The sequence below is a fragment of the Molothrus ater genome, chromosome 16 (assembly GCF_012460135.2).
Source record: "Molothrus ater isolate BHLD 08-10-18 breed brown headed cowbird chromosome 16, BPBGC_Mater_1.1, whole genome shotgun sequence".
NCBI classification, from domain to species: domain Eukaryota; kingdom Metazoa; phylum Chordata; class Aves; order Passeriformes; family Icteridae; genus Molothrus; species Molothrus ater.
Genome location: NC_050493.2, coordinates 14,301,113 through 14,328,335, shown reverse-complemented (window position 1 = coordinate 14,328,335; position 27,223 = coordinate 14,301,113). Strand labels below are relative to the sequence as shown.

Below are 27,223 nucleotides of genomic sequence, written 5' to 3'. Positions count from 1 at the left end.
TTGGGCACTGCTGCTCTCCCGCAGGGCTGCCCGGGTGCAGACGTGGGTGTGGGCCAAGCCCCATCCTGGCTGCAGTGTCCCCATCACCTCCGAGCCCTGCTGTCCCCCTTGTGCAGCTGGCACCCCAAAATCTTAGTCTCAGGGTGTCCGAGGGGTGCTGCACCTGCCAAAGCTGAACCCTAACTTTGCTTCTGCCCCCCTGGCATCTCCACTGGAGCTCCCTCACTCTGGAGGTGCTGGAAACCCCTCCAGAGCAATGGGATCAGCTGAGGAGCCAAGGGGTCCCCAGCACACGCTTGGTATTGGGGGGGCTCCCCTGCAAACCTTTGGCTTCTAGGTTTGCTACTAGCTACTTGCAAGTGGGGAAATCGGCTTCGTTAGGGGAAGGGCACATCATGGAGGCAAAGGAGGGGGGAAGTGAGGGGCCAGGAGGGGTGGAGGACTCCCGAGGCCGGGGACACGCCAGGGGCTGTGGCGGCGGCCGGCCAGGGGCACCCGGCGCGAGGCCGCAGCTCCGCCAGGGACTTTTCTTCTCTCCTCCTCGCGAGGCTGGAAAATATACAAAGCTCGCAGTGAAAATATTTACACAGCAGCAATTTTGGGAGGAATTTGGGATGTTAATTTGAAAAATCTGTGGGGAGAGGACCACAATGGGCCCTTTGAGCGGGCGAGCGTGGCCATCGCAGCGAGCCGCCCGCGCCGGCGAGGGGCCCCTCCTGCCGCTGCGCCGGCCCTAATGGGAGCCAGCCCTGCCGGAAGCCCACCTGGGAGCCGGGGGGCTGCGCCAGACGGCCCCGCCGACGCCCCGCGCCCCTAATTGCATCCAGAGCCGCTCCCTGCCCCGGGCGAGCGGCACCGAGGGGCGGGGGGTCAGGGCCGTGCCCTGCGGCGGAGCGGCCGGCCCGGAGCGCACGGCGGTGACCCTCGGCTGCAGCCCCGCGCTGTGCTCATTCTCTCCAAATCAAACATACCTCGGCGGGCAGGGCCCCAACCTGGAAAATTCCAGCCCGAAAGATAAAGGATTGGAAAACGATTAAAACCAGAGGGTTGGAGCAGAAACCACTTGGCAGCGGGAACCTGCCGAGCGTCGGCTCCCAGCCCACCCCGTGCACAAAACCGGCTGTTCTGGGGCCGGGCAGCGGGGGCTCTGGCGGCGGCCCCCGGCCTGGGGGGCCACGCAGGCTGACACTTGTCACGGGCGATTTGGGGGTCCCGGTGCCGCCGCGGTTGACGTCAGGAGGTTGGGCTGGGCTGTTTGTCCCGCAGCTGGCCCCGCAGCCATCTGGCAGGCGGGGAGGGATGAAGTAAGGCTGGATGATGCGCAGGGCAGGGGCTGATTTGAACCCCGTGGCCTCTGTTTTGGGAACACCTCCTCAGCGCCCGAGGTGGGGGGCAGCACCCTAGGGGTAAAAACGCCCAGAGTCGGGAAAACTCCCCCCTCCCTTGCCCTGACTCATCCCGGGGCTCGCCAACAACAACGGGAGGACACGGCTGACCTTCCCGCTCCTCTGCAGGGGACACGCCACACTGCCCACACCCCTGCCTGTGACGGGCAGTGCCTGCCGAGCTACTCAGGGCTGCACAGAACTTTTCGTTGTTGTTATTTTAATTTGGGGTTGTATTTTTTTACAAAAAGACACCCTTCTGATCTGCCTTACAAAAGAGATGTACACAAAGCTGTACTAAAAAAAGTTTTCCCAGAAGAAATGGGAAATAACGATGTATAAATATTCTCTCTGAGTTCTTAAAGCTTCAATTCCCGGTTTGCCTGCTCGGCACTTCCTTTGGCCCGGGGGGTCCCGAGGGTCCCAGCACCTCGGCCGGGCCGTATTGCTCACATCAGCTTCCAGGGAGTTGAGTCACGGGCCATGCTCCACTGAAGGACCCTTGTTACCAGCACGTGGGCGTCCCTCAGCCCAGTCACAGCAGCTTTCTCTTTAGCAGGAGCTCAAAAAAGCCCCCCAACCCCCAAATTAACCCCCCCTTCTCTTCCGCTGCGCACATTCTAGGTAGAGTCACAGAAATCAAGGCACAGAGCAGTAAAATTCATGTCTCCTCCCGAAGCATGGCAGCCTCTCGGAAATTGCACGTTGTGGGATGGGGGGGTTTCTGCCTCAGTTCAGTCAGCTCCTTGGCAATCTGTATCCCAGAGGAACATGGCCAGGTGCTGCCTCTGGAGCTCAGCCCTCCTGTGTCCAAGGCTCTGGAAGCCCTGTGGGTTCAGAAGTAGGAGGGTTTGAGCCCCGGGGTGTTGTTGTTGCTGGGGTAGTGGGACTGCATGAGCGGCACCTCGCACTCAGAGCCGCCAGAAAGCATGGCTGCCTCTGGCACCTTGCAGCCGTGGCTGCTCAAATCCCCGTTTTCCAGGCAGGCTTTCACCCCTTCCAGCTCCAGTGGGCCGGTGTCCACCCCAGCGCCGGCGGGTGCCTTGGCACGGCGGTGCCGGCAGTAGTACATGGTGGCCGTGACCACCACCAGCAGCAGCAGCATGGCAGCCAGCGCAGGGACCAGGATCAGGGCGAGGTTGGGGTCCTGGCTCTGGGTGACAGGGGAGTGCTGCTGCAGGCTGAGGGGCAGGGTGTGTGCCTCGGCACAGTGCTCCTCCTTGGGGGCCTCCCCCAGCGCCCCGATGCAGACGCGGTAGGTGCAGTTGGGTTTCAGCGCCCGCACCGTGTACTCGGAGAGCGAGGCCGGCAGGCGCAGCATCACCGCCCGCTTGTCCGGCCCCGACAGGTTCCGGTAGCTCAGGCGGATTCCCTTCAGCTGCGCCTTGGACTGGATGTAGCTGTGCAGGTCCACTTTGAGGGAGGTGCTGCCCACCTGGGCGATGCTGACCCGCTGTGCAGGTGGCAGGGCTGGCGTGCCCGGGGCTGCCGTCGTTCCCCTCGCCTCCACCTCGCAGTACACGCCAGCGAAGCCTGCGGGGCACAGGCACTCCAGGAGGTTCTGGGCACCCAGGTGGCAGGTGCCGCCGTTCAGACACGTGCGGGGGGGACAGATGGGCGCTGGGGGGCTGGTGGGGGCCGGGGCGCCGCGGAAGGGCACCAGGGTGGAGCTGCCCTGGGGCTCTCTGGGCCTCGGGGTGGGTGCAGCGGTGCTGGGGGGCGGCGGCGGGCGGTGGGTGCTGGGCGGCGGCGTGGGCGGTGGCAGCGTGGTGGTGCGGGCCGTGGTGGGCGTGGGGGTGGTGGTGGGGCAGCCAAAGTCGGTGTACTGCAGGTGGTGGAGGAGCTTGCCAGAGTTCTTGGGGGGGAAGTGGCAGCGCGTCTCCTCGGGGCGCCGCAGGACCACGCCACTGGTGTTCACCCACTGCACCAGCCAGCTCATCTGGCAGATACAGTTGAAGGGGTTGCCGGCAGCCGTCACGGCCCGCAGCCTGGGGAAGAAGCTGGAGAAATCCCGGGGGATGGTGTTGATGTTGAGGTTGCTGATGTCCAGCTCCTGGAGGTTGTGGAGGCTCTGGAAATCCTCAGCTGGCAGCTGGGAGATGCGGGCATTGCCAGCCAGGCTGAGCCTGGTGAGGCTGCCCAGGCGCCGCAGCACGGCCGGGACGCGCTCCAGCAGGTTGTCAGAGATGTCCAGCTCGTGGAGGTTGTTTTGGACCTGGAAGAGCTCCTCGTTTAAGCTCGTCAGGCCCAGCCCTGCGATCTTCAGGGACTCAATGCTGACGGCATGGAAAGCCCCTGGTGCAATGGCAGGGATCTTGTTCCAGCTGATGTCCAGCAGCAGGAGGTTGGGCAGGTCGAGGGGGGGCACAGCCCTGAGCTGGTTGTTCTGCAGCTTTAGCTCCAGCAGATTCTCCAGCGTGTCAAAGGCAGCAGCGTGGATGTGCTGGATCCTGTTCCTCTGCAGGTAGAGCCGTTCCAGCAGCCGCAGCCCATGGAAGGTCTCATTGGTGATCTCCTGCAGCTGGTTGGAGGACAGGTCCAAGTTGACGAGCTCCGTCAGGGGCTGGAAGATGTTTCTCTGGATGCTGGTGATCTTGTTTTGCGAGAGGTCCAGGAGCTGGAGGGCAGGCAGCCCTGCAAAGCTGTCCTCACTGAGCGTTGTGATGCCGTTCTCAAAGACATAGAGGGAGAGGGTGCTGGGGGGCAGCCCCTGGGGCACCTGTCTGGCCCCGCCTGGCTGCACACAGGATGGTCTTGGGGTCATGGCACTGGCAGCCTGCAGGACATGCCCTGGCCAGCTCCCCACGGGCCAAGAGGAGCAGGGTGCAAAGGATCAGCTGCTTCATGGTGTCAGCTCTGCGGAGAGACAAGCGCAGCCAGGGTGAGGGGATGGGCCCTGCTGGGGGGTACCCAGGGCTGGCAGGGGCACCTCTGAACCCTGCTCAGCCTCCAGGGCTGCCCACCCCAGCTCCATGCTCCCCCCCTCCCAGACCCCCAGGATCTGGGGATGTGGTACCTTTGCACACCCCAGGCTCTACCACGAGACATGTCCCACTGGTATTGGGGCTGTCTTCGGTGGAGCACTGAGACCTTTCCCAGTACTCACGAGGGCCCCAACCTCCCCAGCTGCTCAGCAGGGTGCAAATCAAACACAGGGGATGTGGAGAATCAGAGCACCGGGAAGGGGTGGGAGCCTGGCCGGCCTCCCCTGCGTAGAGCTCAGCTTAACCCTTTGCTTGTGCTGCCATCACAGCAGCTGCACCCTCAGGGGCCGCTCCTGCCCGGATCACCAGCAACAGCAGCCCCTCTTGGGGACAGGGGCACACAGTGTGGGGCTGGAGGAGCCATTTGTGTCCCCACAGAGTCCAGGGGCTCATTCAGCCCCACCCAGCCCCTGTCCCCACAGGTCACCTTGCTGTTCCCCTCTCTGTTAAACTCCAGGGACTGAGCACCGTGGGCTGTGTCCCTGTCCCTTGAGGGCTGGGTCAGCAGGGATGGAGGGAGGAGGCTCTGGGGTGACCAAGGCTGTAATCACCCCAACCCCAGCTCCCCATGGATGCCATGGCCAATGTCATAGCCGCTGCCTGTGTCACACAGGGCTCCTCCCTCAGCCCCATCTTTCAGCCCCTTTAATGACACTGGGCTGGGCCAGAGACTCACAGTCTCCTGCCACTCCATTTCAGGGTCGGGGGGAGGTGGCAGAGTAGGATCCCTGGGCAAGGAAGAGGTGAACTCTTCCCCAGCCCCATCTGTTGCCACCTCCCCCGTGCTCAGAGCTGTCGGAGCTCCAGGCAAACGCCCCCCCGTGGCTCGCAAGGGGCCCCCGCTGTGTGTGGGGGGCTGCAGGTCACAGAGCAGCACGTGCCGCCTGCCCCAGCCCCGTCAGCAGTGCAGGGACAACACATCCTGAGCCAGGAGGGTCTGGAGCCGTGCTGTGTCCTCTTGTCGCCCTGCCGGGGGGTTGGACAGGGTTAACACGCAGCCAGCTCTGTCCTCGCCTCTTCCCGAGCCGCCCCCCCTAGGGTGGGGTGAGCCCACTGCTGGGCAGGGTCACCAGAAGCGCCTGAGTCACTTGGCCTGGCCGGCCCTGCCCTGACATGACCTGTGCCGTCAGCCCCTGACACTGGGGAGGAGCTGTGCCACATCCCAGAGGTCACTGTCACCCAGGGGTCACCATCAGTGCATCCCCTCCCCAGCAAGCCCAGCTCAGCCCCCAGCCCGCTCACCAGTGTCGGCTGCCCCTGCACCCCACATCACAGTCAGGCTGCCAGCAGAGTTAAAAGCACAACATGGAGACCCTTTGAAGAGCTGTTTGGGGCAGACCCAGCGCACCTCGAGGTGGCTCCAGCATCCAGAGCGTGCTGGCTGGTGGGAGAAGCCTGGGTGCAGGGTGCTGGCGTGCCAGCGGTGCCATGGCCGTGCCAGCCCGCCCGGGTGGGCAGCGCCGGAGCGGGGCCAGGCCTGCGGGATGCTGGCGAGGCCGGGGCTGGTTTTGCAATGCCAGGGTCGGGTTTCGCTGACGTGTCCCGTGCTGCAACCAGCTGCTGACTCCAAGTCTCTCTCGTCCCTTTAATTACGCTGGCATTTCCTCCCCGTCTGCCAGGCTCCCCGCTCCGGGCAGGTTCGGCCAGCCCGGCCACGGCCGCGCATCCGCGCCTGGCCACGAGCGCCGGGCAGGCGGGCAGGGCCCCGCAGCCTCCGCCACCGCCCCTCGGCATCGCCCGCTCCGCCGGCACACGCCGACATCCCGTCCGCGCCCCGCCTCCCGGCACGATGCTGCTCCGAGGCAGAGAGGAGTTCCCGCAGCCCGGCACAGCCCCAGGAACGGGGGGCAGGGGAACAGCCTCCCCAGGTCCTGGCAGGGTCCCCAAGGGCGGAGAGGGGGCCCCGTTTCTGCTGGAGGTGTTGGGGCCGCCCTGCCAGCGGCCTGCTGCTGCCTTGGCTGGGCTCCCCCGCGCCTGCACCGCAGATATTTGCCGAATTATTCATATTTTCCGGCTGCGGGGAGGATCTGGGCTCAGATTCCCCCAGTCCCGGCTCAGCCTTTCCCTGCCAGCCTGCTGGGGTGGGAGTGCCGTGTCACCCCCGTTCCCCGCCTGCAGCCCCCCGGGCTGGGCCACCGCGCTGCCCGCCCAGGGCTGGCACTCGGCAGGGATGCCCTGCTTTGCACCCGCCTCCTGTTTTTAAGGACGAGGCCACGTCCTTGTGCTGCAGGGTGACACCTGTGCAGGACAGGCTGGAGGAGCTGCAGAGTTCTGCCATTCCCCTCTGCTTGGGGACCTCAGGGAAGCGGGCACAGCCGGGATGTTCCTTCCCGCACCGGCAAGCGCAGACAAAGCCAGCGTTGTTGCCGGCCCGTGGGCTGCCACCTTTGACGGTGGCACCGGAGCAGGAAGGACGGGGGCCCTGCAGTGTGCGGTGACAGGGAGGTGACACGGTGCCTCTGCCAGGCGGGATGCAGACGCCGCTGCCCTGCCTTACACCCCTCAAAACAAGGCGATGTCAGCACGTGCCCCCTCCCCGAGCCAGCCGGGGGATGTGCAGGATTAAACCCTTAATCCTCCTCCCCTTCAACCGACCGTGCGCCGCCGCAGCTCCCACCTCCTCCCGCTCCCCTCCCTATTTAATTAAAGTTTCCGCAGCAGCCCCGCAGGAATGCAGGCCTGGTTATTGCATTCCCCGAGCGCTCGCCAGCCCCTCCATCCCGCTCCTGCCCCTTTGACCCGGCCGCGCTCCCCATCTCAGGTGCCGGCAAGGAGAAAAACCAGCAGAGCCGCTTTGCCGTCAGCCAAAGCGCCTCGGGAGGAGCCGGAACGCCGGCGGAGGGTGGGAGGAGGCCGGGGATGGTGCCACGCGTGGCCCGGGCGGCACGGGCAGATTCCTCCGCAGTGACTGGGGCGGCCGCGGCTGTCCCCGAGCGCTTCCTCGTGCCGCGTCCCGCCGGCAGAGCCAGCCGGGCAGGCAGCGCTTGCGTCAGGGCCACCCGGCCGGGCTCGGCGTGGCGCGGGGGAAAACAGTAATTAGTGTCATCCCTGATGGCGGCACTGCCCAGGCCGTGTGGGCAGCCGCACAGCTGGGTCAGGGCAGTCCGGCCGCACCAGCCCCAGCAGGGTGAGACCCGTGGGCGTGGGGCACGCTGGCAAGGGGAGCTGTACGGGGGGACATTACTGGGGGTTTGGCTGGGAAGAGTCTCAGAACTGGAGCATCTCTGCTGGCAAGTGTTGGCTCCTGTGGCCATTGCCAGGCTGGGAGGGAGCCAGGCATGGAAAGGGACATTTACCGCATGGTGGCCCAAAGAGGTGACACCCAAAGACAAAGAGGTGACACCCAAAAAGGGTGACAGGCGCCAGCACCCTCCGAACTCACACCAGGTGGCAATGAAGTGCGTGGGGAGCTGGCGGCAGGAGAAGCAGTGGGGTATCCCTGCCTCCCGGTGCCAGGCTGGCCAGTGGCCCTGCTGGCACCCATCCCTCTGTGCCAGCCAGAGGAAAACCCTTGTCAGCACTGCATGGGGACCCGCAGCAGGTCAGTGACCCAGGACAGCGGCCCCTGAGGACAAGCAGAACGAGGGCAGCCAAACCCCACCCCAGCCAAGCCCTCCACTGAGGAGGGTGGTGGTGGACACTGCTGCCAGCAGCTCCCACCTCTGCCTGATCCCGGCAGGAGAGCCCAGCCGTCACATCTGCTGGGACAGAGCAAGCATGGGATGGGCCCAAGACCATGCCGGTCTTGTGTGGGTCTGGAGCGCTTCACTGCCACTCGGCCATGCCGGATGGAGCCGTGCTCTGTGTCAGCCCCAAATACATCCCTCCCCTTGCCTGCGATGGATGCAGCACCAGACCAGGATCCCAGGGCCAGACCCCAGCACATCCCGTGACAAAACAGGCACAGGCAGGGACAGGGAAGCGAGAGCCCTCCATGAACCCCTGTCCCAGCCCTCTGCAGTGCCACCGCCCCAGCCCAGCCGAGGCCCTACCATCAGCCGGGGAAGGGGCCAGCCAGATGCCCCTGGCTCAGCTGAGGCCTCGCAGGGAGCAGGGCATGCCGACCCTCGGCCGAGCCCCAGTGACACCCTGTCACTCTGGGTGCCCAGGCCACACCAGGCGTCCCACGGCCTGGCCCGGGCCCACCAGGGCCCCCCGGCCCCCACCGCCCCCTGAGCCCGCGGATGCCCGGCAGAGCCCCCTCCCGCCCGTGGGCTGCCGCCCCACAGAGCCCCGGTGGCCGTGGGGAGGGCTCGGGCGGTGCGGCGGCCGCGGGACTCACCGTGGCGGGCGGTGCGGGGCCGTGCGGGGCGGGCGGTCAGTCCATGGCGGCAGCGCAGCGGCGGCCGGGCGAGCGCTTCCCTCTCTGGCGGCGCCGGGCGCGGGGGGGCGGCATTTAAACCAAGGGGTGGGGCCTGTCCTCCCGCCGGGCGCCCATTGGCTGAGAGCACGGAGGGGGTGGGGCGGGGCACGGCCTCCACGGAGGCTCCGCCCCCGCTCACCTGGGGCCCGACGGGGGCGGCACCGCGGGGACCCCCGGGAGCCCCGAGCCGCGGGGACATCCAGGACCGCGGGGACCCCCGGGACATCCAGCACCTCTGGGACCCTCGAGTCACAGGGATCGTCGGGACCCCAGAGGCACAATGTCCCCAGGACATTCAGGACCTCTGAGTCACAGGGACCCCCTGGACCCCCAGGACCTCTCGGACCTTAGAGTCACAGGGACCCTGGGGATATCCAGGATCTCTGATTCACAGGGACCCCTGGGATACCCAGGACATCTGGGACCTCAGAGTGACAGGGACCATGGGGGTACCCAGGACCTTTGAGTCACAGCAGCCCCCAGCATCTCCAGGACTTCTGGGACATGGGAGTCACAAGGATCCCAGAGGCCTCCACAGGGACCTTCAGACCCCCTGACCTCACAGGGACATTGAGATTTCAGGAGCCTCCAGAGTCACAAGGACCTCTGGGACCCCTTGGGAACTCCATGTGACCTCAGGGCTTCCCAGAGTCACAAGGATCCCCAGGACCCACAGGACCTTTGGAAGCTCCCAGACCTTCCAAACCCCCCAGGGCCCCCCAGTACCTTCAGCATCCCTGGGGCTGGGGTCCCTGGGACCCCAGCACCCCTGGTGTGTGCACACACAGGTATAGGGCTAGATGCAGGTACAGGATCTCCCTCATATCCCCAGCACCCATGGGACTCCTGGCAACCCTGGTAACAAAAAAGGCTGTGTTGGGTGTCCTTGGCATCCCCAGGGACCCCCATACCCAGTGTGCCCAGGGTAACCAGGGACTCTGGCACCAATGAGCCCCAATACCCTGGGGTCCCAATCCCTCCATGCCCCTGGTGTCCACAGAGCTCCTGCCACCATGTGCCAGGGGACAGGGGGAGAGTGGGTGGCCCTTGCAGGGCTGTCCCATGCCCCTGTGACAGCAGAGCAATGCTCCCTGTTTGGCACGGTGAGGGTGGCATGGGTTGGGCTGGGACAACCAGGCACTCAGGGTGCCCTTGTCCCAGACCTGCACCACTGTGGTGGTGGCAGTGCTGGTGACTGTGGTGACAGCAGGGCAGGGGACCCCGGTGCCTGCCCCAGGCATCCTGGCAGTGTTTGCCTAGCTTGTGCCAACAGTCCTGGGGCAGGAGCATGCCATACCAGCTATCCTTCATGGCATGGGATGGCATGGAGCAGCTCCCTCCCCTTGGCACAGCCACAGAAACGTCAACCAAAAGTGATAGATTGTCCCTTTGGTCTCTGCCCGCGGCGCTCCCTCCTCCACCCCTGCCAGGGAGGGCACAGAGCGCTCCTGTCACCGCTGTCCCCTCCTGCCACCGAGTATTCCCTGTGGTCCCCTCCTGCCACCGAGCGTCCCCCTCCGGCCATGGAGCACCCCGGCTGCGGTGTGGGACAGGGGGCAGGACAGGGAGCAGGGACACACTCCAGTGGGCACAGCCGGCCCGCAGGGCACTGCCGGGGCTGCCGGTGCCGGGCGAGGCTGGCGGTGAGCCGGGAGTGCCACACGCCCGCCCCGAACTGGCCCAGCCGGCCCGGCCGCCCTCGGGGCCACCCCGCAGGTGCCAGAGGCTTCCCCGGGTGCCGTGGCCGGGCACGGGGAGCAGGGCAGGGAGCGGGATGCCCCACGGCTGTGCAGCTGGGGCTGGAAGCAGGTGGCAGTGACATCCTGCTGCCAAGCTGTCAGCACAGGCTGGGACAGCGAGGGTCGTACCCCCTGGCACGGCGCTGCTCTGCCATCACAGCACAGCCTTATCCTGCCCCACGCTGCCCCTGGATGGGGTTTGGGGTGTGCACCAGTGGGGGAACAGGATCCAGCCCCACATCCATGGAGGAGCTGTGCCCATGGGGGTGCTGTGCCCATGGGGGCCCCTGGCTCAGCACCCCCCTTCCCTTGCAGGGTGACCATCCCGCTCTACGACGCCGACACGGGGCTGCTGGTGCTGGCAGGGAAGGTGAGGTGCCATAACTGGGGGGTGCAGGGAGGCACTGGGGGGACAGGAGGATGCAGGGGGGTGTAGTGAGGTGCAGTTTGGTACATGTGGGTGCACCAGTGGAGTACAGGAGGTTGCATGTGGTGCAGCAGGGTGTTTCCTACAGCCCTGTTCAGTCCCTGTCCCCACCACCTCTCTTCCAGGGAGAAAACCTCCTCTACTGCTTCGAGGTGGCCCCCACGCAGCCAGCACTCACCCAGGGTAAGCAGGTCCCCTCCCACCCATATCTCCCCCAGAGGGGGACTCACTGCTGCTCGGCCACCCAGCCCAGGGCCACCCTGCCTGTCCCACAGTGACCCAGTGCAGGACAGAGGGCAGCACGCGGGGCCTGGGGGCCGTGCCACGCCTGGCCCTGGATGTCATGGCCTGCGAGGTGCTCCGTGTCCTGCAGCTCACTGACACCGCCCTCGTCCCCATCAGCTACCTGGTACCACGCAAGGTAAGGGGGCCCTGGGGGTGGCACTGCCTCATGGGTGCCTGGTGACACCTCCCCAGCACTGGGTGACAAAAAGGACCTGGCTGCAGGGAGACCCCAGTACCCAGCCTGGGGAGAGCAGGAGAGGAGGTCAAACTTGGATGCTGGTGGTGGGTTGCGGAGTCTGGGTGCTGGATTTGGGGATTTGGGTGCTGCATGCAGGATTGGGGTGCTGGAGAGTGGCTGCTGACAGCTGGGTGCCACCTGCTGGGTGCTGTTGGGCAGTGGGTGCTGGGCACTTCAAGCAGCTGAAGTTTGGGTGCTGGAAGTGTCTGGGGGTGCCCAGGGGTGCCCCAGCTGCAGCAGGACAGAGGCTGTGGGATTTTGGGAACACCCATCTCACCCCATCCCCTCTCCCCCAGTCTGTCCAGGAGTTCCACGAGGATCTGTTCCCTGACTGCACAGGGATGCTGCCAGCCACCGATGCCCAAGGCTGGTGGGCAGGGGACAGCCAGCAGGTCAGTGTCATCCAGAGGGGTGTCCTTGCTGGTGGCATTGCCACTGCCCCATGCTCACCATTGTGCTCGGTGCAGGTGGGGAGGGTGAGCCTGCACCCTGCACGGAGACCCACGGAGACCTTCACATCCCCCATCATTGCTGGCACTGTCCCCACCAACGCCGGCCACACAGACACCGACACCGGCCACACCGACACCGGCCACACCGACACCGGCCACTCTGACGCTGACCAGAGTGTGAGCATGGGGTGCTGGAAAAGTGCACTGAGTGCTGAAGGGGTGGGGTCCCTGCTGCCCTCATCCCACAAGACAAACCAGCACCCCCTGCCTGGGCTCTCTCTCCCATAGGAAGCCAGTGGCTACTCCTCACCATCCTCACTGGCCTCCCCAGGCAGCGCGGCCACCTCGCTCTCAGCCAGCACCGGCCCCTCCAGTGGCTTTGCCAGCAGCCCCAGCCAGAAGTCCCTGCAGAGCATTTTGGGTGAGCGGGCAGTGGGGTGGGCTCGGGGTGCCCCTCTGGGGGGATTCGGGGCGCTCACCCAGCCCTCGCCCGCTGCAGGGCCCAGCTCCCGCTTCCGGCACGCGCAGGGCCGGGTGCTGCACCGGGACCTGCACCTGACCAACCTGCGGGGGCTCAGCCTCACCACACCGGGCGAGAGCGACGGCTTCTGCGCCAACCTGCAGCGCGTGGCCCTGCCCCTGCTCTCTGCCGGCGGCCAGATCGCCGTGCTCGAGGTACCTGGGGAGGTGTGGAGGCCAGCACAGTGCGTGTGTGCTGTGCACGGGGTGCCCAGGGAGGTGTGGAGCCCGGCAGAGTGCCGTGTGTGCTGTGCTTGGGGTGCCCAGGGAGGTGCGGAGGCTGGCACGGCGCCGTGTGTCCTGTGTGTGCTGTGTGTGCCCTGTGTGCCCTGTGTGTGCCCTGTGTGCCCTGTGTGCTGTGTGTGCCATGTGTGTGCCCTGTGTGCCCTGTGTCCCGTGTGTGCCCTGTGTGCTGTGTGTGCCATGTGTGTGCCGTGTGTGCCCTGTGTCCCGTGTGTACCCTGTGTGCCCTGTGTGCCCTGTGTGCTGTGCTGCTGACCCCAGCTCTCGCCCGCAGCTCTCCAAGCCCGGCCGCCTCCCCGACGTGGCCGTCCCCACCATCCAGAACGGCGCGGCCGTGGCCGACCTCACCTGGGACCCCTTCGACCCGTGTCACCTTGCTGTGGGTACGTGTGTGCCAGCTCTGCCCAGAGAGTCCCCCAGAGCTCCAGGCATTCCAGATCACCCCAGTAACCACTGCCCATCCCTTCTGGCACAGCGGGTGAAGACGCCAAGATCCGGCTGTGGCGCATCCCTGAGGGAGGGCTGCAGGAGACCCTGCAGGAGCCTGAAGCTGTTCTCCGAGGTGAGGGGACTACTGAGCACCCCACAATGGGGACAAACCAGCCCAGTGGCACCCACAGTTGGGGACAGCCACACACTGCTGAACCTCACCAGGTCACATGGAAAAGATTTACTCCATCCGCTTCCATCCCACGGCATCCGATCTCCTGGTCTCCTCCTCCTACGACATGACCGTGCGGATCTGGGAGCTGAGCACTTGCCGGGAAGTCTTGTGCCTGCAGGGACACACAGACCAGGTAAGGGATGACAAATCCAGGGACACCCAAGAGGCAACTTTGGGACATTTGCACAACATCTGTCTCTCCAGATTTTCAGCATGGCTTGGAGCCCGGATGGGAAGAAGCTGGCAACGGTGAGCAAAGACGGACGGATACGGCTCTACGAGCCACGGCGCAGCTCTCAGCCTCAACAGGTACAATCCCAGCACTGGGGATGGGCTGGAGAGCTGGGGCTGTGGGCAGTAAACCCTCCCCATGGGCACATGACTGCGCCCCCAGCTCTCTCAGAGCAGGCAGGGTGACCTTCACCCCACGCAGGAGGGCCCAGGTCCCGAGGGGGGACGCGGAGCGCGCCTGGTTTGGGTTTGTGGTGGTGACTACCTCCTGGTCTCCGGCTTTGACAGGTAAGGAGGGGGACACATAGCAGGGCAGGGGTCCCTGAGGACACTGCTTGCTCTCACTGTCACCTCCTCACAGCCGCAGCGAGAGGAGGATCCTCCTGTACCGGGCACAGGCCCTGTCTGAAGGACCCTTGTCTGTCCTTGGTCTGGACGTGGCCCCTTCCACCCTCCTGCCCTTTTATGATGAGGACACCAGCGTCGTCTTCCTCACTGGCAAGGTGAGGGCTTGCCCTCCAAAAAGCTGTGGAGCTCCCTGCCTACAGCACCCCACAGTGTCCATGTCCCCTGACAGTCCCTGTCTCACTCCATCCCCAGGGTGACACCAGAGTCTTCCTCTATGAAGTGACCCCTGAGCCCCCCTATTTCCTCGAGTGCAACAGCTTCACCTCCAATGAACCCCACAAGGTGAAGGGGGGGTATGCTGCCTGTCCCTGACCCCCTACCTGTGCTGCCAGACCCCACTCACACCCCCACCCCACCAGGGCTTTGTCTTCCTGCCCAAAACGGCGTGCGAGGTGCGGGAGGTGGAGTTTGCGCGGGCGCTGCGCCTGGGGCAGAGCAGCCTGGAGCCCGTGGCTTTCCACGTGCCACGCGTCAAGGTAGGTGGCAGGGGGGGCTGGCCGTGTTTGGGGATGGGACAGGAGGGACAACACCCCCTGAGCGCCCCTTGCCCCCGCAGAAGGAGTACTTCCAGGACGATCTGTACCCGCCGACCCGCGTGTGGTGGGAGCCGGCGCTGGGTGCGGGTGCGTGGCTGGACGGGCAGGACGGGCAGCAGCGCCGCGCCAGCCTGCGCCCCGCAGACATGGTGCCAGGTGGGTACGGGGCTGGGCGAGGAGCTGGCCCTCAGGGGGGCTTTGGTCAATGGGGTAGAGCCCTCCCGCCCCACGGTGACACCGCTCTCGTAGTGAGTGAGGCCCCCAAAGAGGCTCCGGCTCGGAAGTTCGTCCCTGCGTCCGTGTACCTGGAGGAGAAGACTGATGAGCAGAAGAAGGAGGAGGTGGGTTCTGGGCTGAGCACCCTACGCCGGGCCCGGGGTGATGCCCTGCGCCCCACGGCTCTGCCCGCCTCTCCCCACAGCTCCTCAGTGCCATGGTGGCCCGGCTGGGCAACAGGGACGACCCGCTGCCGCAGGACTCCTTCGAGGGCGTGGACGAGGACGAGTGGGTGAGTGCGGGACGGGACGCACGAACCCGGCTGGGTCCTCCCGGCCCCGCCGCGCCCTCACCCCCGGCCTCCCGCAGGACTAGGCTGGACCCGGGACAGAGCAGCCGGGACCCCGCACCCGCCGGGCCCGGCGGGGCCACCACGAGGAGGAGGAGGAGGAGGAGGAAGAAGAAGAGGTGGAGGAGGCGCAGGGCCCGCCGCGGGCAGGACCCGCTATTAAAGCCGCTGCACCAGCACCGTGTCCTGCCGTGATCCTGGGACACCGAGGGGGACACGGGACCGGGAATGGGGGAGACACAGGGAACGAGGGGGCATGTGGACCGGGGGCGACACAGGGACAGGCTCCAGGGGGATACAGGTATCGGGGTGACACAGGGACCGACAGCGGGGAACACGGTAACCGAGCGGGACATGAAGAGTGGGGCGGGGGGTACACAAGGACACAGGGACCGTCACCGGAGAACACGGAAATCAGGGATAACACAGGGACTAAGGGAGAGCCAGGGACCGCGGGGGGGGGGGGGGAATACGGGGACCAGGGAGACACGGGGACCGGGGCGACACAGGGACAACACAGGGACCGGGGATGGGGGGCACAGGGACCGGGGGCACACGGGGACCGGGGATGGGGGGGGCACAGAGGGAGCGCGGCCGGGGAAGTCGCGCCTCACCCGCCGCGGGCCTCCGGCCCGGGGACACCGCCAGAGGGCGCTGTGGCTGCAGAGGGGACGCTCCGCCCGCGCCGCCGCCGTCTCGGTGTCCGCCGTGACCCTCAGCCCCGGCCACGTGACCGGCGGGGCGGAAGCGGCGGCGGGGACATGGTGAGAGGGGACGGGGGGACGCGGCGGGGGCACAGCGGGACCGAGGGGCAGAGCTGGGGCCGGACAGGGCCCGGGCAGGGGCAGCGGGATCGGGAGTGTGCGAAGCAGCTGGTTCCGGGAGGGCCAGGGCCACTGGAGAGGGGACAGGGACAGGGGAAGGGGTCACAGGACCAGAGAAGGGGGAAGAAGTCGTGGGAAGGGGGGACAGGGACAGAGGAGGGGAGAGCAGGGACAGGGAGGGGGTGACAGGACCAGCGGAGAGGGGACAAGGCATGGGGACAAGGGACAGAGACAGGGGAGAGGGGAGGGGGCCTGGGGAAGGTATCACAGGGCCTGGGTGGGGGACAGAGCCAGAGGAAGGGGGACAGGGCCAGGTACGGCCATGCCAGAAGGCAGATGGGGTCAGGGCAGACCCCCGGGGGATGGGGAGAGGTGACAGGGCAAAGGAGCCGTGGTGGCTCTGACAGCAGGCTGTCCCTGCAGGCCAAGTACCTGGCACAGATCATTCTGGTGGGGGCCCAGGTGGTGGGACGGGCCTTCATGCGGGCGCTGCGCCAGGAGTTTGCAGGTAGGAGCTGGGATGCTGCTCCACAAGCTCCGTGTGCCCACGCTGCCCTGCTGGGCACTGCTCCACATCCCCACCCTTCCCTGGGCACCCCAGTGCCCCCCATCCCCGGGCTGGGCCTGCAGGGGACACTGCCAGGTCGTCACAGGGTTCCATCCTGGCCCTGGCACTGCTGCCAGGCTCCTAGAGATCCTGGCACCCCAAAGGGCAGAGTGGGATAATCCCTGGGGTGTGATCCTGCCTTGCCTGTTCCCTGCCACCTCCCTGGCACTGGGACGGCATCCAGATGGCCCCGGGGTGGCTGGGTGGGGACAGAGTGGGACACTGGGCTCTGAGCACCTGGAAGTGCTCAGGCTTTGCTGCCTGAGGGCCAGGTGCCCGGGGTGGCAGGGGACTGAGGCCGGGTGTCCCCAGCGAGCCAGGCCGCGGCCGATGCGCGGGGCCGTGCTGAGAGGCCCCAGTCTGCTGCTGCCTCCAGGATCATCGGCATCAGCCTCCAGGAAGCCCAGCAGATCCTCAACGTCTCCAGCCTCAACCCTGAGGAGATCCAGAAGGTAGAGGCTTCCTTGGAGCCAGGGAGGGGTGGTGCTGGCAGGGCCTGGCCTCTCCAAGGGTGCTGCTGTGCATGGGGGTGGCAGCTGGTCCCTCATGCTGTCTTGGGTTCAATTAATCACAGTTTGAGGATTTGGAGGATTCCCTGTCCCAGCTGGAGCAGCCCTCCAGGCTTGGCCTCTGCATCTGCCCAGCAGGGCTGCTCAGGGAAGGGGTGTGGGAGCTCTGGAGGTGCCCTACTGCGAACATGGGGGCTCCCAAGGGCTGTCAGGCAGAGCCAGCCATGTCCCCAGGATCACTCTTCAGCAATGCTCTGGGGAGTGGGAGGTGCCAGGGTTTGGGAGTGAGAATGGCAAGGCTGGAGGTGCCTCTGACCCAGAGCTTCTCTCGGCAGAACTACGACCACTTGTTCAAGGTGAACGACAAATCAGTGGGAGGCTCCTTCTACCTGCAGTCCAAGGTAAGCGCCAGGAGGAGCCGGGCAGGGGCTGCACCTTCCTTCCCCTGCCTGGCTTTTGGGACAGGCAGGGCCTGGATATAGCCAGGGATGAGGCAGGGAGGGGAGGGGGGCACCCTATCCCTGGGTGTCCTCCATCCCTGGGTGTCCTCCCATCCCTGGGTGTCCCCCCATCCCTGAGTGGCCCCCTATCCCTGGGTGTTACCCTATCCCTGGGTGACCCCCTATCCCTGGGTGTCCTCCATCCCTGGGTGTCCCCCCATCCCTGGGTGTCCCCCATCCCTGGGTGTCCCCTATCCCTGAGTGTCCCCCATCCCTGGGTGTCCCCCATCCCTGGGTGTCCTCCCATCCCTGGGTGTCCTCCATCCCTGGGTGTCCCCCATCCCTGGGTGTCCCCTATCCCTGAGTGTCCCCTGTCCCACAGGTGGTGCGAGCCAAGGAGCGGCTGGACGAGGAGCTGCGCATCCAGGCCAAGGGTGACAAGGAGAAGGGGCGGAAAGCTGAGACGTGACTGCTGCCACCCCTGCCCCTCGTGCCCCTCACCCTTAACTTATAGGTAGCCAATAAACACCGTGTCCTCCAGCACCTGGCCTGGCTGCTCCACACCCGGGGAGGGAGTGGGACCTGCCTGCCCAGCGCTGCCCTGCAGGGATCGGCCCCTGTGAGGGGCTGTGCTTGCCCGGGGGAGGAGGAGGAGGCAGCTGGGGAAGAAGGGGTGTCCGCAGGGCATTGAGGCTGCCAGGGCTCAAATGGCACTGGGGGAGGCTGCAGGAGCTATTTTTGGTGGGGAGGTTGGATGCTCTTGGATGGAGTGCACCTCTGGCTCCATACCCTGGGAGTGCTTTGCCGTTACCTCCTCCCAGCGTGGATGGCTGCTGGCTCGGGGTGAGGGGCTGTGAGGGGACACCCCGTGGCTGTCCCCACCTGCAGCTCACCCCCCAGATGCTGGCAGGGTGTCACTGGTGCCAAGGCTGCCTGAGCAGGAGCGTGGGGACACGGCTGGGGGTCAGGCAGGGCCGGCCGTGCCCCCAAGGTCACACCCGTCCCCCCCCTGCATCCCTCTGTCCCCAGCGCGGGCTCCTTGCCGTTGGCACCACGGACTGAAACAGGAACTTACTTCAACTTCACTTTATTGTTTTCTTAATAAACTTCCTCTCCCCTGGACGAATATAGTGTTACAGTCGTTAGCTTATCTCGTACTTGTGCAGTCCTTACACGCTACACTAACAGCGATGGAGCCCAACAGGAGGAAAATAAAAACAACCCAGAAACTACGATAGAAAGGCACTTCGAGACCGTTAAAATACTGATGTCCTGGAATGTGCAACAACAAACCGATGAGGAGCGAGGAGACGTTTCACCGGCCGGGGCGGCCTGGTCGAGGGCCCGCAGCCATGCTGGGCTGGGGCAGCGCCGGGCGGCCGCGGTGAGGGCAGGGAGACCGGCTCCCTGCGGGGCACCCCCGGCACGGGGGCGGGACTGCGGGCACCCCCATGGCTCGGAGCCAGCGGGACGCGGCTGTGACCCCGGGGGGAGCTCCGAGCTGCGCCCGCGCTCAGGCTGGGCACGCTGCCCCACGGCCGGGGCTCGCCCGGGAGCATCCAGCCCCAGGAGCGGTGCCCGGCAGCCGCTGCCGGCCGTGCCCGCGCTGCCCGCATGCGCTCGCGGTGCGTGGTTAGGTATGAACGTAGCTAGAGGGGGGCAGTGCCCCGGCGAGCGGCACACCGGCCGTGTGCCTTGTCACGGGAGGGCCGGGGAGGCGGCGGGGACGGAGCGGGGAGGAGGCGGGCGGGCGCCGGGCCGGCGAGTGCCCAGCCAGCTGGGCCCGGCACGGGCTGCCGGGGCCGGGATGGCACGGCCGGGCACGGCTCGGGGCTGCGGAGCGGCCGGGCCCCCGGCTGTCACCCCGCTGTCCGTGCGGCAGAACCTGGGGGCTGCGGCCCCCCACAGCAGCACCGAGGGCTCGGGCAGGGAGACGCCGAGTCAGCGGAAGCAGGAGAGCCCAAGCGGGACCCTGTCGGAGCAGGGGGCTGGTCGAGAAATAAATAGCGGCGTATCCGGCTGCCCAGGGCCGGGGGAGGGGAGAGGGGGCAGGAGGACCCCCCTGTGCCCCACCTGCCCCCAGCACGGGGTCGCAGCCGGCTCCGGCCGCCGAGGGATTATTGCTTTTCTCAGAAGAGTCCGTTCTTCTTTCGTGACGGGTAAAAGCACGAGCGAGGCCCCGCCGGGGCGGCAGAGGGAGAGGGGGCCATGCCCCCCGTCCCCAGACGGGAACGGGATCTGCCCACGGGGCCGGCGGCTGACCCCGGGCATCGTCGGGCCCCTCAGTTGACGGCGGCGGGTTTGAGCAGCAGGGAGCCGGGGGGATGAGCACCCAGCCTGGAGGCAGCGCCTCGGGGCTGCCCCCCGAGCTGACACCGGCCGAGAGGTCGAGCACGGCCCCCGGCAGCAGCGCCAGGCTCTCGGGGGGCACCCGCGGCCGCCCCGGCTCCGTCCTTTCGCCCCTCTCCTTGCGGCTCTCCAGCCCCTTGCCCGCCTTGGGCGGCCGCCCCTCAGCCCCGCCGCCCTTCTCCCCCTCGGCCTTGGCCCCGCCGGCCAGCAGCGACATGACGGGCAGCCCCAGCCCCGCCGCGAAGGGCGAGGGCAGCAGCGGGCTCTTGGCCAAGTTCAAGGGGCCGCCGTTGAGGGGCAGGACGGGGCCGGGCAGAGCGGGCAGCGCGCCCGCAGCCCCGCAGCCCAGGGCGCTCAGGTCGAGCGGCGCCGGCGCCAAGGGGATGGGCAGCGCCGGCAGCCCCGGCGGAGCGAAGAGGGCGGCGGGGTTGGGGATGACGAGCTGCGCCCCGTTAACGTAGGGCACCTCCGCCGAGCCCAGGGGCGTTTTGGGAGGCGGGTGGACCTTGAGCATCTCCGGGTGCTCGGGGGACACAAAATGGCCGTGGGCTTTGATGTGCTTGCGGAGGGAGCTGGGGTCGGTGTAGCGCTTGTGGCAGCCCGGCATCTTGCAGGAGTAGGGCTTCTCCACGTAGTGCGTGCGGGTGTGCTTGAAGCGGTCGCTGGAGTTGGAGTAACGCTTGTTGCAGCCTTCGTAGGGGCAGATGTAGGGCTTCTCACCTGCGGGACAGCAGCACTGCGTCTGCCGGGGGGCAGCAGCCCCGCCGTGTCCCCCGCGCCCCCCCGGGCCCCCCGCGCCCCAGCAGCTCAGCGTGGGGGCTGCTGTGCTCACCTGTGTGCGAGCGGTTGTGGATTTTCAGGTTCTCCAGGCGGGAGAAGCTCTTGTTGCAGGTGGGGCAGCGATGCGGCTTCTCGTTGGTGTGCGTCCGGATGTGGATCAGCATCTTGTACCTGCGGGATTGGGGCAATCACAGAATCATGGAATGGGCTGGGTTGGGAAGACCTTAAATCTTGTATAATTCAAACCCCTGCTGCCATGGGCAGGGACACTTTCCACTATCCCAGGCCCTGTCCAGCCTGGCCTTGGACAATTCCAGCTTCTCTGGGCACCCTGTGCCAGGGCCTGCCCACCCTCACAGGGAACAATTTCCTTCTAATATTCTGTCTAAATTTCTCCTCTTTTAGTTTAAAACTGTTCATCCTTGTCCTATCACCATCTGCTTGTGGAAGCATCAGGGAGGGAATGTTAGGGAGGGAGTCAGCCCTGCCTTCCAGGGCAAGTCCTTGTCCCCGTGCCTTGGCTATGGGGTGGGAGAACAGGGACATCCAGGCCAGCAGAGTCACCCAGCCCCCCCAGGACCTCACACCCTGCACGAGAGGGAGAGACAGATGGAAACTTCCCCTGCACATCCCCAGTGCTGGGCTCCTGCCTCCCCTCAGCAGCCCCCCAGAGCCCCCCATGCCCACCTGGCATTGAAGCCCCTGCCATGGCGGGCACAGCCCTCCCAGTGGCAGCAGTACCCCGCGTCCTTCTCGGGTTTGACGTGGAAGTCGTTGACGTGGTCCACCAGGTCTTGCAGGAGGTCAAAGAACTGGTTGCACTGTGGGCAGGAGGCTGGGGGTGAGGGAGCCCAGCCCAGGGTGGGCACAGGGGGGCCAGTCCCCCCATCACAGCCAGAACCTGCCCCCCACCCCATCCCAGCTCCCACCTGTGGGCAGCAGCAGCAGCAGCATTTGGGGAAATGGAAAAGGCTCTTTGCATGACCCCCAGCCCTGCATCACGCCCCAGCATCTCTGCACAGCACCCACCTCGCCATCACCACCTTCCCAGCCTTTAAACTTATCCTTCCCAGCCCTACTGTTGGCCTCCCAGCCCCAAAACTTGCCCACAGCCCCAAAGAGCTCTGCCATGGCCTTCCAGCCCCATGTCCTCTCCGCAGCCCCAAAATTCCCTGCGTGCCCCCCATCCTTGCAAGGCCCATCACCACCTGCACCCCCTCAAAGCTCCCACACACTCCCACCATAGCCCCCCATGGCCCCCAGCCCTCACTGCTGACCTTGGACCAGCGGCAGACGAGCTGCTTGGGCAGGGGCAGCTCGGGGGGGAGCCGTTTCTCCTTGCTGGGGGGCAGGAAGGCAGCGGGGGGCAGGTGCAGGGCCCCCCCGGCCCCCAGAGGCAGGAAGAACTGGAAGGAGCTGGGGAGGCCATCGATGTAGCGCAGGGACTGGAAATCCTGGAGCAGAGTCCAGATGGAGGAGCAGTGGGGGACAGGGCCAAGCCGGATGGAGACCCCCAGAGACGCCCCCCGAGCCCTTCAAGAGATTCTTCCCAGCCCCCCAGAAACCCCAGAACCTCACAGAGACCCTCCCAGAGATCCCCCCTCGCTCCCCAGAAACGCCCTAGATCTGCCATCCCCCCCTCAGGGACCCCAAAACCCCACAGAGACCCCCAGAGAAGCCCCAAAGAGACCTCCCAGGGGCCGCCCCGGGGATACCTCTGGGGTCGGGGGGGCCAGGCAGGCCATTGACCCCGGGCTGTGTGTGTACAGCAGCAGCACCGGGCACGCTGCCGAGCTTGGGAGCAGTGGCCGGGCACAGTCCCCACAGCTGGGGACACCTCGGGGGGGGAACGGCCGTACTTACGTGTGGGGTGAGGGGGCCGGGCAGGTCGCCGCTGCCCTGGCGCTCAGGGGACAGCGAGGCGCTGCCAGCCGGAGACTCCCCCCCGGAGCGGGGCGAGAGGCTGAGATCCACCACGGGCACCGGGAAGCGCCCGTCCCGCGGCTCCACCAGCCTGGAGTGTCCCAGGAGCCCGGGCGACGGCGAGGCTGGCACGGCCCGGCGCCCCCCCCGGCTGCCGCCTCGGCCATCCCCGGCCGGCGGGGTGTCCGGGCGCTGGGCAGCGCGGGCTCGGGGGCCGGAGGGGCCCCGCTTCTCGCGGGCAGCTCGCAGCTTGGAGATGCTCAGCTTGAGGTCCAGGGGCTCCTCCAGGGAATGCATGGTGCCGGGGTGGGCTCTGCGGGGGACACGCAGGGGTCACCCGGTGCCACCCAGAGCATCGCCCCAGCCCGGCCCCATGGCAATGCCCGCTCTGCTCCGGCCCGGAGGACACGGTGCTGGCACGGAGACCGTGCCGTCCCTTCCGGCCGCCCTGCCGCGGCCCCCTCCCGCAGCGGGCAAAGGGCAGGGCATGGCACCGGCCCCCCACCCCCCACCCCGGCCCTTCGGTGTCCCCAGTGTGTCCTCTCCGTGTCGCCGGCACAGCCCCTTGGCCCGTGACCAAACCTTGCCGGGGATTGCCAAATCCCCTGGGCACCCGCGGAGCTACAGCCGTGGTGTCCCCATTCCACACCCCCCCCAAATCCGTTCATCCATCCATCCGTCCGTCCCTCCGTCCGTCAGTCCCCACGGGCCTGCCCCAGCGCGGCCTTTCCCAGCGGCAGAGGAGGGCGGTGGCGGCCACCAGCCCGGCGGTGACCCGGGCGGCCGAGCCCGCTGGCCCCAGCCCCGGAGGCGGCAGAGCTTCCTCCCCCGCCGGGGCCCCTTCCCCGCCGGCCAACGCCGCCGCTGCCGGGGCCGAGCAGGGGCTGCCGGCCGCACGGCGTGGCCCGGAACGGCACGGAACGGCACGGAATGGCACACAACACAATGCCACCCTCGCGGCTCGGCCGCCGCACATCTGGCGGCCAGGGCAGCTGAGAGCGGGCAGCTCGGTGCAGCAGTGAGCGCCCGAGCCGGAGGCGATGCCGTCCCCCGGCTGTGCCCCCGCGGCCACCCGCATCGCCCGGGGCAGGCTGGGGGCGGCCGAGGGGCCGTGTCGGGGGGCACGGCGCACCCAGCACACGTGGCAGCGGGGGGGCCCCTCCATCCCCACCCCGCCCCGGGGGGCCCGGCCCCCGCCCTGCCCCGCCGGAGGGGCCCCCCGCGCTGGCGGGGGTCCAGCCCGGCTCAGACGCTGAGGAATGCGGAGGAGCCGCGGGGGGCATGGGGCCCGGGCGGCGGGGCGGGGACCCCCCGCCTGCACCCCCGAGCTGGCCGAGGGGCCGGCCCCAGGGGGGGTTCCTGTCCCAGGCTCCCGCGGTGGGAGGAGCCGCCCCACAGCATCGCATCCCCCTGAGCCTCCCGCGGCCGGGGGTCAGCCCCATAGGCGGGTCCCTCCTCTTCAGTGGGGGGGTCCTCGCCCGAGCATCCACCTCCTCCCGCCGCTCCGGAGGCGGCCCCATCTCCCGGGACAGGGACTCTCGCTGAGCTCTCCCGGCCTGCCCGCAGTGGGGCCCTTCCCCTCTGGGGGGGGGGGGGGGCTCGCCCTGCGCCCCACTGCGGGGTGTGCCCATGGGCTGTCCCCAGCCTGAGCCCCACCACGCTCCTCGGGCTCCAGCACCCCCGTGTGCCCCACAGCCTGGTGGCACAGCTCGGCACAGACAGACACAGGGGCAGGACCCCACAGCTGGGGTGGCACAGCAGGACCCCCAGCCCAGGGAGTGGGACAGGGGCTGGCATCGCCCCGGCCACGGCGGTCCCGCAGTGGGGCCAGGCAAGGCGTCACTGCTGGTCCCACCACGACGGTCCCGTCCTCACGTCCTCGGGGTTGGGAGGTTGGGGGGGGTCCCGGTGCGGGCGGTGCTGGGTGGGGACCGCAGCCATCCCCGGGCGGGACGGGTGGGAAAGGGGCCTCCAGCCGCTGACGCCAGGGCTCCCAGCGCGGCCGCGGGCGGGCGAGCAGGAGGCTGCCAAACCACGCGGCCTCGGGAAACGGGGCGCCGCGGGGGCCCCGCGGGGATGGGGACGGGGACAAGCCCTGCGGTGGCTTGGCCGGACGCCCCAGCACCTGCGGCCCCCGCGCGAGGCCCCTGCCCGCTGCTGCCTGCCCCTGCCTGCTCTCCCCCCATGGCCTCTCCTGCCCGCGCCAGGCGCTGCCAGCCCAGCCCCAGCCCAGCTTCCCCCCCGCCACACCAGTTCAAACCAGTCCGTCGCGGGGCTGCGCCCAGGGGCTTCCCAGTCCGGGTGGGGGCCGCTGGGATGGAGCCCGGGCGCGGGGGGAGCCCCCCCATCTCCATCCCCTGGGCCCCCCGCGCTGCCTGGCCGGCGGCACGGCCGGGGGACCCGGGGTGACCCCGGAGCGGCCGGCGGGGTGCCAGCTCTCCAGGCTGCTGGCATTGCCGGGGTGTCGTGTGTCCCCCCTCCAGCCCCAAACCCGCCAGGAATAGCACGGAGGGAGCGCGGGCAGCGGCTCCCGCGGCGCGGTGGGCTCGGGGATGGCGGCGGGGCGGGATGTCACTGCCATCGCCGGGGGACGGTGACCTCGGGGCCCGGGGAGTGGGAGCGGTGCCAGCGCTGCAGGCAGGGCTCGGTCTCCGCCGCCGTGGCAATTGGCAGCGGCAGGCTGGCACCGCCGCGACGGGGGGCACTCCCCGGAGCCCCCCGTGCCAGGGCAGCGTGGGTGGGTTGGCAGGATGCGGGTCATTGTCCCCACGGCTGCTGGCAGGACACGGGCGCCCGTGGGAGCCGCCATCGCTGCTTGTCCCACTGCAGATGGTGCTGGCACTGCCACAGCCGCTCCTGACGGGAGCCCACCGGTGCCTGACGGGTTTGGGGGAGGGGAGGGGGGGGTCACATCCTGCTGGTTGCTCCATCTTGTCACTGTGGCCCTCCAGCACCCGTCACCCCGCGCCAGCCGGGCTGACGGCAGCTGCCAAAGGTGTCCCCAGGAATGGACACGGCTGTGGTCCCCGAGCTGAGGCCGGTGCCGTGGTTCCCCCTTGCCGGGCATGTGGAAGCCGTGGGGATCCTGGCAGAGGGCTGACAGCAGCCCCCTGGCACCCCGGGAGCAGCCCCAGGGCAGCGCCGCCAGCGCCAGGGCCCCCGCCAGCCCTGCCTGGGGACACAGCTGGAGCAGGCGGGGACAGCAGCGGGGTGGTCCCCGGCACCCAGCGGAGCAGCGCCCTGGGTGCGGCAGCATCGTGGGGATGGGGGCACATGGGGACCCGGGCTGGGGGAGGCGGTGACAGCAGGGTGACAAAGGCATGGGGAAGGGGAGGTGTCCACCGGCTGCAGGGTTTCTCCATGCTGGGCAGGGAACGAGCGCCTGCAGCAGTGCCTAGGGACACCGGGGACAATTCGTGGTCCCCGCTGCTGGCACCTCAGGGAGGGGGTCACACCGTCCTAGTCCCCAAAACACCCCACAATGGCACAGCCCGGGCTTGGCCACCCCACGCCTCAGCCCCACGAGGCCGTGGGATTGTCACTCCCCACGGTGGGGACTGTCACCTCTCACGATGGGGATCGGGAGGGCCCCGCCAAGGGGACCGGGGTGACGGGCGGCTGCGGGCGGTGGCACCGCCGGCGTGAGACCGGGATGGGGACGCCCTGCACCCCCCACCCAATGCCGCCCTTTCTCCCCTCTCGCACCATGGGGACACTGGTATGTCCCCAGAGGTGGCCGCAACCGGGCAGAGCCACCCAGCACGTCCCCGCCGCAGCCCCCGCCCCACGGCCAAGGTCAGGACACCCGCCCGGGGTGCGGGGGGACGGCGGATGACGGCCACCCCCCCCCCGGCACCCACCGGGCAGCGGGGAAGCCCCCTCTCCTCACTTCCCTCGGGGGTGCGGCGGGGCCGCGTCCCCCCCCGACCCCGCTCCCTCGGCGGGGGGGGCTGCAGGTGCCAAGGGACCCCCGCACCCCCGAGGGTGGCTCGGAAGGGGCTGCCCGGAGGGTCCCCCCTCCCCCCGGCGGTGGCAGCATCCTCCTCATCGTCCTCCTCCCCTCCGCGGAGCCCGGAGCGCGACCGTACCTGCGGCGGGGGCTCAGCGCCGGGCGGGAAGCGGGGCGGGGTGCGGGGCTCGGCGGAGCGGGGCCCCCCGGGGCCGGTGCCGGGGCCGGTGCGGGGCGGCCGGGCCGCTCCGCCACATCCGCAGGGGCTGGGGGCGGGGGTGGCGGCGGCGGGGCTGGGCCCCCCCTGCCCGGTCCCGGGGGCGGCGGCGGGGCGGGGGCTCTGCCCGCCGTGATTTATGGCCGCCCCGCACCGAGCGGCCCGGCCCCGGCTGCGGGCGGCGCTGGGCGGGGGCGGGGGCGGCCCCTCCCCGCCCCCGCGGGGGGCACCGGGGGGCACCGAGCCCCGCCCCGGGGGGGGAACCCACCGCCCCCCCGCGCAAGGTCACCCCGGCGCTGCGGCAGAGCCGCCCCCCTCCCCCGCGTGTCCGTGTCCCCTCCGCGTGTCCCTGTCTCCCCCCCCGGGGACGTGGCGGGGCTGGGGGCGGCGCCCACCGGAGCCCCCACCCCGTACCGGGGCGGCTCGGGGGGAAGGGGGGGGGGAAAGCGTGGGGGTCACCCCGGGGAAATGGGGGCTGGGGGGGATCCCCCTCCCCGCAGGAGCGGCGCCGCCCGCCCGTCGCGTGACGTCACAGAGCGGGGCTGGCGTCACGCCTGGCGGGGGCCCCCGCATGACGTCACCGGCG

At 68.3% G+C, this 27,223-nt stretch overlaps 3 protein-coding genes across 5 annotated transcripts in view; 1 reads left to right on the top strand and 2 right to left on the bottom strand.

The window, feature by feature from the left end:
- The window catches only part of LOC118692381 (mitochondrial import inner membrane translocase subunit TIM16-like), a 37,880-nt gene extending 19,335 nt beyond the window's left edge, over positions 1 to 18,545 (top strand). The window contains exons 10-31 of one of the 3 annotated variants that reach the window (XM_036392164.1): positions 10,787 to 10,841; positions 11,024 to 11,081; positions 11,174 to 11,319; positions 11,718 to 11,813; positions 11,889 to 12,050; positions 12,162 to 12,294; positions 12,373 to 12,548; positions 12,910 to 13,018; positions 13,111 to 13,197; positions 13,290 to 13,432; positions 13,504 to 13,608; positions 13,733 to 13,818; positions 13,892 to 14,033; positions 14,131 to 14,220; positions 14,298 to 14,414; positions 14,495 to 14,630; positions 14,724 to 14,815; positions 14,896 to 14,982; positions 16,287 to 16,371; positions 16,783 to 16,922; positions 17,315 to 17,380; positions 17,802 to 18,545. In XM_036392164.1, coding sequence (XP_036248057.1) covers positions 10,787 to 10,841; positions 11,024 to 11,081; positions 11,174 to 11,319; positions 11,718 to 11,813; positions 11,889 to 12,050; positions 12,162 to 12,294; positions 12,373 to 12,548; positions 12,910 to 13,018; positions 13,111 to 13,197; positions 13,290 to 13,432; positions 13,504 to 13,608; positions 13,733 to 13,818; positions 13,892 to 14,033; positions 14,131 to 14,220; positions 14,298 to 14,414; positions 14,495 to 14,630; positions 14,724 to 14,815; positions 14,896 to 14,982; positions 16,287 to 16,371; positions 16,783 to 16,922; positions 17,315 to 17,380; positions 17,802 to 17,888 — 2,398 coding nt within the window. In that variant the 3' untranslated portion in view covers positions 17,889 to 18,545. Of the gene's footprint in view, positions 1 to 10,786; positions 10,842 to 11,023; positions 11,082 to 11,173; positions 11,320 to 11,717; positions 11,814 to 11,888; positions 12,051 to 12,161; positions 12,295 to 12,372; positions 12,549 to 12,909; positions 13,019 to 13,110; positions 13,198 to 13,289; positions 13,433 to 13,503; positions 13,609 to 13,732; positions 13,819 to 13,891; positions 14,034 to 14,130; positions 14,221 to 14,297; positions 14,415 to 14,494; positions 14,631 to 14,723; positions 14,816 to 14,895; positions 14,983 to 15,059; positions 15,219 to 15,672; positions 15,804 to 16,286; positions 16,372 to 16,782; positions 16,923 to 17,314; positions 17,381 to 17,801 lie in introns of those variants that run through there. The other 2 variants (XM_036392162.1, XM_036392163.1) reach the window with 2 other exon arrangements.
- On the bottom strand, positions 1,589 to 8,715 carry VASN (vasorin). The gene is given in 3 exon segments (XM_036392165.2): positions 1,589 to 4,104; positions 4,106 to 4,241; positions 8,652 to 8,715. Coding segments are annotated over 2 exon segments (2,010 nt in total). The 5' UTR covers positions 4,232 to 4,241; positions 8,652 to 8,715; the 3' UTR covers positions 1,589 to 2,220.
- Positions 18,546 to 19,586: 1,041 nt separating the features above from the next.
- Positions 19,587 to 26,907, bottom strand: GLIS2 (GLIS family zinc finger 2). Its single transcript, XM_036392167.2, is given in 7 exon segments — positions 19,587 to 19,745; positions 19,748 to 20,488; positions 20,601 to 20,719; positions 21,236 to 21,369; positions 21,826 to 22,002; positions 22,412 to 22,784; positions 26,560 to 26,907. Coding segments are annotated over 6 exon segments (1,572 nt in total). The 5' UTR covers positions 22,769 to 22,784; positions 26,560 to 26,907; the 3' UTR covers positions 19,587 to 19,701.
- Between the last annotated feature and the right edge of the window lie 316 nt (positions 26,908 to 27,223).